The sequence below is a fragment of the Physcomitrium patens genome, chromosome 18 (genome assembly GCF_059467195.1).
Source record: "Physcomitrium patens ecotype Gransden chromosome 18, ASM5946719v1, whole genome shotgun sequence".
In the NCBI taxonomy this organism is placed as follows: domain Eukaryota; kingdom Viridiplantae; phylum Streptophyta; class Bryopsida; order Funariales; family Funariaceae; genus Physcomitrium; species Physcomitrium patens.
The window spans coordinates 1,572,556-1,581,763 of NC_143427.1; the positions used below are offsets into that span (position 1 = coordinate 1,572,556).

General features: G+C 36.2%; 1 protein-coding gene across 2 annotated transcripts; it reads left to right on the forward strand.

Annotated features, from left to right (window-relative positions):
- Positions 1–5,606: 5,606 nt before the first annotated feature.
- On the forward strand, positions 5,607–8,566 carry LOC112295468 (xyloglucan 6-xylosyltransferase 2). Of its 2 annotated transcripts, XM_090244286.1 has the most exons (3): positions 5,607–6,009; positions 6,296–7,612; positions 7,794–8,566. In XM_090244286.1, the coding sequence occupies exons 2-3, from the start codon at positions 6,757–6,759 to the stop codon at positions 8,249–8,251; spliced, it is 1,314 nt and encodes a 437-aa protein (XP_090100412.1). In that variant the 5' UTR covers positions 5,607–6,009; positions 6,296–6,756; the 3' UTR covers positions 8,252–8,566. The 2 variants fall into 2 exon arrangements, with proteins under 2 accessions (XP_090100412.1, XP_024402886.1); XM_024547118.3 differs by having other exon boundaries at positions 5,607–7,612.
- Positions 8,567–9,208: the final 642 nt, after the last annotated feature.

A 9,208-nucleotide genomic window follows, 5' to 3' on the forward strand; every position in this document is an offset into this window, starting at 1 on the left:
TTCAAATCTTAGAATCTTTGATTGCTTCTTGAATAGCCAAATTCAAAAATATTTCAACTAAATTAAGTAATTAAGGGGCTATGAGGTAATCTTATCTCACCTTTCTTTCCAATGAGAAGCATTTGATAAAGAAACTTTTCATACTTACTAATATACTAAATTATTAATAATTATTTATAAAGTTTAAATAAAATATAATATTTCTACTTCTAATTCATATATATATATATATATATATATATATATATATGTTTTTTTTAAATTATCAAGTATTTGTTAAATTGATCCATCCAAAGTTCTCCATTATTAGATCCGCATTGGTCAAAAATCAATGAAAAAATGGTTGAATCCTCAACCCATGATGATGGGTGGATTGATTTAGTAAATGTGTGGGTTAATTTAATAATTTCATATATATATTTATATATTGTAGATAATTTTTATGTTATGTCTATTTCTTTGGCTCTATATATTTGTGTAACAAAGACATAACATGTTTCAACTTACTTCTATTTTTATTTATTACTTAATTATTATAGTTCTTTACTACAATGGTTAGCAAAGAAGGTAAAACCAATTAAATAATGAATATCAAGCGACTCTTTGTTTAATATTTTAAATTATTTTTATTTATTTTTAAGATAAAGATAGTATTTGAGGGTAGTTTCCTCCTGTTGTGAGGAAGTAGGTGGGTGTGGAGATGTAGAGTGGAGGTGGTCGGAGGCAGTAAGTAAGTAAACATGTCTCTTTTCCATGGACAGACAGTCTGGCAATGAAGAACAGAACAGTCTGGTGGAAGAGGAGGAGGCCAGTCTCACACAGAGAGATAGAGAGTGTGATAAGTAGTATGGTCGATGGGGTTGCCACGTGGATGGGGCGGTGGATGACACGAGGGGGGCAATGCTAGTGGGAAAGACGAATGACAGGCACAAAGCTGGTGGAAGGACCAAACCGAACCCAGCTGGTCTCTGTCACCACCACCAGGCAGCAGGCAGCAGTAGTAGTTGTGGTGCCTCTGACGAGACTACTGCCACCCCCCTCCCCGTCCCCACTCAGTCACTCACTCATTCATCCACCCACAAACCTCCATCCATATATTCATCCATTTGATCATTAGATCTGCCGGCCATCCAGAACACCCACCAATGCTCGCTCCACATTGTCTCCCTCCCTCACCCTCTTTGCATAGCAAGGAACAGGTTCTTCTCCTACTCCATTGGTGTGCTACTGCTGCTGCTCTGAAATGATGCCACCAGGCCGGAGGGACAGACGCAGGAGGGAGGGCATTGATGAGCCGAGACTGGCACTGAGTGTCACGGGGAGTCTCCCTTTCTGTACGAGTGTATATGCATAACTATGTGTGGTTGCCTCAGGTGTTCTGCTGGGGGGGGCACTGGCAGCAGGAGTCGGACCCTGACTCACATACATTGCTGTATGTGTTTTTTTGGGCGGGGATGCATGTCGCAACGCCTCGGCATATCCTGAAATCCTGCTACTCTGTGCTCTGCTCTGGCCCACGCTCTGATTGACCTGAGTGACCAGAGCATTAAATGTTCTACCTTACTCAGGTAGAACATTTATGTAAGATAATAATTTACAATTAAAATTAAATTAAAACCACATTAACAAATAGTGCCTATTGTTGAGGTTTTCGTTTAGCAATTTAACCAAAGTAATTATGAAATTTATATTTTAACAACAAACTCATATGTTATTTCTAATTATTTGGTAATTTCATTAAAAAAAAATATTCATGTCAAATTTTAATGTTTAAATTGTTTTTAGATTAGAGTATTTGGCATGTGACATTGATCTTGTTATTTTTTATTTTTTTTTATCAGAGGTGACATTTTTGATAATTACAGAAACATGAGGCATTATGAATATTGATTTTGTTATTATATATATATATATATATAAGATATAAACATAATTACATAGATTTTTTTTTCTGTCTCCCATAAGTATTTATGGTCTCATTACTTTGATAAATTATTTTAAAAACAAAGAAAGTGATCCCAAAGATATATATATATATATATGTATATATATATATATATATATATATGAACTTCCAATAATTTTATTATGAAATTAGAAGAGGATAAAAAATGAGTACTTTACAATATTTATATTTATATTTTTTAAAATTAATATTTTACATATCTAGATCTTTTCCTGTTGAAATATAGCTCTCCGTTTATGTAAAAAAAATTAACTAAAATATGAATTAGGAAATCTAAGTATAAAAACATTCCATGAAATATATATATAACATCATTTCGTTTTTTTACTACACTATAAAATATTTAAAACTTGATAATATTTATATTATGGCACTTATTTACTAAATTTTTATTCAATTAAAACTACACAGTTTGATAATTTGATGATATCATTATAATTTATTTTAAAATTATTTAATAAAAATTCACATTATAGAAGTCATTTATAATATAACTCATTATAATTAGATCGATGTACACATATAAACACAACTACCTTTACTAAAAATATATATATCTTAAGCAATAATTTTTTATTTTTAATTTAACTTTTTTTCTCTATTTTAAATTTTAACTTGTATCCAACTTATTAAAATTCAATCACATAGTTTTAGTTATTATATGTTCTTACATAGTATTTTAAAAGTAATTCTTTAAAATCATATGGGTAAAATGATTTTCAATCTATAATAGATATTATATATTTCGATTAAAGTAAGAATTTGAGCTTTTTCTAATTTTTGGTTTGTAGTATGTTTTTGTATTGATTTGTAGTTTCTATAGAGCTTTTGAAATATTGACTGAATGTTGAATGATACAACCTTGGAAGAGACGTCTAGAAATGGTTGAATTAAAACTATTTCTATGAAGATGTTTTAAATTGTTTCAAAAACAAATTACAATTAAATATCATCAAACACAACCATTTCATAACATGATCTTCAAAAACATTCTTTGCAACATATTTTTTTCTTTAAAATTTTTCTAAGTACTTTGGTTTAAAACATTCTTCTACTTCTTAGCACTATATATGCCCTAGTTGGTAGATCTTTAGGATACTTTTGGCATTTTTTTTGACAATTTTATGGGCTTTAATGAACCTCAATATCTTAAGAATGTTCTTTTAGATCTTATTAAAAATAACTCTTTATATATTTATTTCTGTACTTATAAATATTTATATATTTTGTGTTTATTTTCATAACACCATCATGCATTACTGTTATAATTATATAAAAAGTGACCAATATCATATGCATAGTTTTTGAAGAAGCTTAAAGTATTTTCGGTTTATTGTAACCAACCCACATGCATATATTTGCAAAATACTACAGTTGTTTATAACTGGACTTCCTTAAACCAACATAAAGTGCCGCCACTTCATCAACCAACGTATTACTTGATGCATAGGTGATTGAAAAATATACTTAACAAAGTCAAAGCAAAAAACAAAGGTAGCTTTGGTTTTTGTCTGCACCAACAAACCAGAAAAAAAAAAAAAAAAAAAAAAAAAAAAAAAAAAAAAAGGGGGGGGGGAAACACTTATAGAGACAGCAAGTATCTTCCATCAGTTAATTGGCTTGTTTCTTGGATAAACATAGCTAATATATCATTGATTTAGAATAAATAAAGATTGCTAATGACTTTGCATTACCTTCATCTAAAGTGTGAGACAATTCCTCCTTGAGAATTGTAAAGACTTCTTAGCATTGATATTCTGATTTATTTGTTTATATATATGAACCAAAACCATAATTGTTTTATATTCTTATTTTATAATTCTTTTTCTTGTTTACTATATATATATAAATATATCAAAATTATCAAAATTTGCAATATCAACAAAAATATCTTTGTTTGTTTTAAAGATAAATTAACAAATTTTAAACTTATAACTTCAAAGGAAGGCTCCTATTAAAATAAAATATTTTTAAACTCCTTAAACTAACATTCAGCTTTGTATACATTTTGAATATTAACTTTTCCAACTCATAAAATTAGTTAATTAATATACAAGACAAATCCATTGCATGCACTATCATAAATTTTGAATATTAGAATATTTATAAACTGTTTTTTAAAGATGCATATTGGTTTTATAATAGATTGATGTATATGATAATAAATAAAAAATATGGATATTAAATTTGAATCTTGAATAATTTTAGAATGTGGTAGTAAACTCTCTAAATCAATAAAAATAGATAAAAATAAATAGAATTTACATTCTAAATCGAAAAAACTCTTCAAAAAAGAATATTGACTTGCTCAATTAATTAACAAGCCTTATATACTTTACTTTAACATATACAATAATACTAAATTTTAAGTTTGATAACATATTCTGTACATCAGGAATTACATAATAAATACTGCTGTTTAATTTGTACTTAAAATAATTTCAAACCAGATATTAGATGTAGAAATGTATATATATATATATATATATACGGAGAGAGACATACACAGATGTCTTGTTTGGAATTTGCGACATATAGTAGTAGAACATGAGTACAAAATGAATATTAATAAAAAAAAAAAAAATCAGTTCGTTTTACATTTATTTGGAACCAATGATTTAATCATAATAATAAACCATGTAAATCATTCACCATATATTTATTCTACATTACATATCTTTCTTAAACTTTGCAATCAATGCTAATCTTTGAAAGAGAAAGATCATACTTTTTATTCTACAATTGAATTACTCTTCTGGTATTCGTTTAATAAAAAAATAACCAATATTATGATTATTTCATTTCTTTCAAAGTAAAATACAATTTCCATCTACAATACCCTGTTTTCAAATAAGGATTCAAATTGCTCAAACCAAATACACATAAAATTTGATAAATTTTTTGGTGTGTTTGAATTCTAATTCGTACATCCATCCATTCGTTCATATCTACATCCATGCACCAATCCTATTCATCGCGTGTGGGGAGAGGAGAGGGAGGGGAGGCCGAAGCCGAGGAACCAGGGGAGAAAGTGGAAGGAAGGGGGAAAGGGAGAAATGAAATGAATCCCAATACCCCCCCCCCCAATCCCCGCCAACCCTCCCTGCCCTCCAGCCCCGACGACGAGGGGAACGGAGGAGGAGTATGAGGCGGAGGAGGAATAGAAGCCAACTAGATGCCAGCCGAGCCGAGCCGAGCCCCATGGACAGATAGTCTGACTCACTCACTGCTCCTCCTCCGCTTCCACGATAGGGACCACACGTCACCGTCTCCATCATGGTCATAGGGCGCCTTCCCCCTCCCTCGGGCGGTCGCTCGCTCAGTTCAAACTTCCTTTCTGCGCGGGGGCGGGCGTGGATGACTGCATGGGTTCCACGAGATTCCAGTTTGAATGCCTGGCACCTCGATCGATCGGTCTCGACTCATCTCCCCCCTGGAACCGGGCGGGGTCTCTGCTTCCCCTCTCTCTCACGGTCATAGGGCTGGGTCCTTCCAAGTTTGTCTCCCCCCCCCGTCTGCGCTTGGGGTGAGCACGGACATCCATTCATTCATACAGTCCACGTGGTTCCTGGTTGCAGCCTGCACATGCTGTGATCCGTTAGCGGCTGATAGGGGAAGTTTATTTAAGGCTGCTATCCGGGTGCCCGGGAAATACTTGAGCGTTAATGTAGGTTGGATGTATGGCGGATTTCGGCACAATGAACCATCGCCTGATGCTGTGATCTTTCTTTTCTATTAGCTTAGTTCGATTATGCTCTTTCAGATGCATCTACGGCACAGCGGCATGGTCTGCTCATATATGTCAGAGTCGTTTCCTCTTCCCCAGGATGCTTCAGAGCGATCCGGGAGTTACGCCTTCCAACTTTAGGTTAATATCGAGGATTTATCGCCGTGCTTCTCTCGTGAATAGAGATCAATCGTTCAGCGCGGCCTGCCATTGTCTTTTTCTCTCCATTCGCACCTACTAAGATGCCAGTCAGAAGCAAATTCTATGAGGAGGGCTCATTTGTGTCTTTGAGAGTGCTATCTTCGTTGTTAGAACCGTAATTCTTCCTGACCTCCGTCTCCGCTCGTGAAAATGTGTTAAAGTTTTTGGTTTGATATTTAGTCTCGAACCCCACATTCACAGTGTGGGTTATCTTACGCGAATCGAGGAGACAAGTAGCTCAGTTTGTATTGCACAGTTGATTCATTTCTGAAACTTAGAGTATGCCCTTGTAGCTCTTGTCTAGAAGGACTGGAACATTGTTCTGTAGCGGAAGATGCTGGCTTGATGTTTTGCTTTTCGATCGATCATCATGCGACTGAAAGTTCTGTCGGACCTTGCAGTGTAAGTTCAGGTGGTTTTTCGGTGCAAGAGTTACTGTTCCTGCTACATTTTTGCACTGGAACCTCTGTAAGTTTCTTGTTCCTTTCCAGGCAGGTTTAAAGAATGTGACCCTAGGCGTTGTATTCGGAAGTGCTCGTCGCGTCGGATACACATGCCATGCAAAACTATCTAAATTGCAGCGTGTCCATGTGACGTGCCACATTCTGTCACACTTTGGTAAACTAGCGTCTATAATCAAGATAGCCTTTGGATAGACTAGTTTGTTCTATTGGACAGGTACTGATAATGTTACATACGTCTAGTTCAACGGTTCTTGTCATTGCCTCTACTCCGGTTCTGCCGAACGCGGTAGCGATATTTTCGCTATAATTGCCACTCGTTGCCGTCACACGGCGACTGTTTTTGCTACCGTTAGAGTAATTGTGTTACATCTATTAGTGTTTTTTAAACGCTGGTTTCCATGAAGATCTCTAACATCGTTCAGAGATCTATGGCCACTGCGAAAGGCCGACGACTACAGAGGTCCATCAACAACATGAAAATCACAGTTTTGTGCGGTCTTATGACTATTTTGGTGCTTCGCGGGACGATTGGCGCGGGAAATTTTGGCACTCCCGCCCAAGATTTTGAAGAAATAAGGGCTCATCTTCGGTCTGCTACGCGGGAGTTTCATGCTGTGCGTGTTTTGAATCAAGTTGATGAAAAGACCTCGCCTGATATGGTGAACAACGATGTCACCGAGGAATTAAGAGAGGATCCACTGGTGACATACAGCCTAGGACCCAAGATTAACGACTGGGACGGTCAGAGAGAGAAATGGATGTCTGAGAACAGTCTAAGTCTCAATCTGAAAGGGAGGCCGCGGGTGTTGCTCGTGACGGGCTCCCAGCCATCTAGCTGCGATAATGCTGAAGGCGATAATTTTTTATTGAAGTCTATAAAGAACAAACTCGACTACGCACGGCTGCACAACATGGAGATTTTCTACAATATGGCGCACTTGGACCAAGAGATGACAGGATTTTGGGCGAAACTACCCCTCATTCGCAGGTTGATGTTGACTAATCCGGAGACTGAGTGGATCTGGTGGATGGACAGTGATGCATTGTTCACTGACATGTCCTTTGAGGTGCCTTTGGAACACTATGAGAATTTCAATCTTGTGTTGCACGGTTTTGACGACAAAGTGTATCAGCAGAAGCTGTGGACAGGTCTGAACACTGGAAGTTTTTTAATTCGCAATTGCCAATGGTCTCTGGATCTTTTGGACGCCTGGGCACCCATGGGACCGAGAGGAATCGTTAGGAACCAAGCAGGTATGGATGCTGACTTCCTTTTTTTAAGATTTTTACGTTGGCTAGTTTTCCCTGTTGAATGATGTGTCATAAAATTAATTTACATGTCGTTTTGGTGCGGTAGATGAATCTGGTTGTTAATATGAGGTGCTTGTGGTGATAGCTGCATGATTTTAAACTGAATGTATGATGCATCTTGCAGGTGAAATGTTGTCCAAGAGCTTGACCGGGAGGACGAACTTCGAGGCGGACGATCAATCTGCTCTAGTGTATCTGCTTATTACCCAAAGGCAGGAGTGGGCGAAAAAGGTGATGCTTGAGAATTCGTACTATTTGCATGGGTACTGGGTAGACTTGGTTGGGAAGTACGAGGAAAACATGGCGAAGAGCCACCCTGGATTCGGAGATGACAGGTGGCCATTTATTACTCACTTTGTTGGGTGCAAACCTTGCCTAAAGAACGGAGGTGACTACCCTGTGGATACATGCTTCAAGCAGATGGAAAGGGCGTTCACATTCGCTGACAACCAGATCCTGGATGTTCTTGGTTTTCGACACAGAAAGTTGGGGTCGCCCAGAGTTGTCCGAGTACGAGACGACAGTTCGCATCCATTGAAACTTCTGAGGAAGAGTCTGGACAGAGTACCTGCTATTGCATAGATGAGACAGTGGACATGTAGGAGGGAAAGGAGCTGCACAACTCTTCACAGTTTTAAGACGATAACTGGGTGGTTTATTTAGGAGTAGTGTACCGCTTTTAAGGGGAGACGGTAGATGCAAGAGAGTCCAGTGCCATTGCCTGGGCTCCTCTCTTCGTATCTACTGTATTCTCACATGTATTGTATACAGACAGTGGTGTCCATCCTATTCTTTTGGAATCAGTGATGATCGAACTCACAAAATTCTACCTATACCTTTTCAATGCAGTTTTTTTCTTAAGACAGCTCTGATACGAGAAAATGAACTTTACTTTCATATTCTGTGTGCGTTTTCCAAGTGGTTACAGATGTAATGTAAACTTACTACAGTCTTTACTGAAGTCATTTTATTCTCTGAAGTAGACTGCGATGCCGTGACATTGATTTTTTTTGTTAATATTGTATGGTCTTATTGAGGTTCTTAAATACTTCTGATTATCGCATGTTTTGGTCACATCACTTTCTCAAATGACCATGATTATCTCTTGGACTTTGGATTACAGCACTGCATTTGGTAAAGAACCTGTTGGACAGTAGCAGGAAGTTCAGAGCAAGCGGCGTGAATTTTGCATTACTGCTCACCGCAGCAAAATGTTCATGTCATAAGCGTTCAATAAATTTTTTTGGCTTTATATTAGTCAAATTGCTGATACAGATTATAGTTAAATAATGTCATCATTAACATGCACAAAACAGTCCAAGTAAATTATTTCACTTGCAACATTTAAGCTTTTGTTTACATTTATCTTTCTGCTGTCGATTTCGATTTCGAAATTGCAATATCTATATTGCAGTCCAGCAAAATTTTGGAAAAAGAAACGGTACTCTTTTGAATAAAAAATCGGTAAAAATATGAAAGTGCAAATTAAACACATAATATGAATGATTAATTACATTCAACCTATATCCAAAGTCAAAT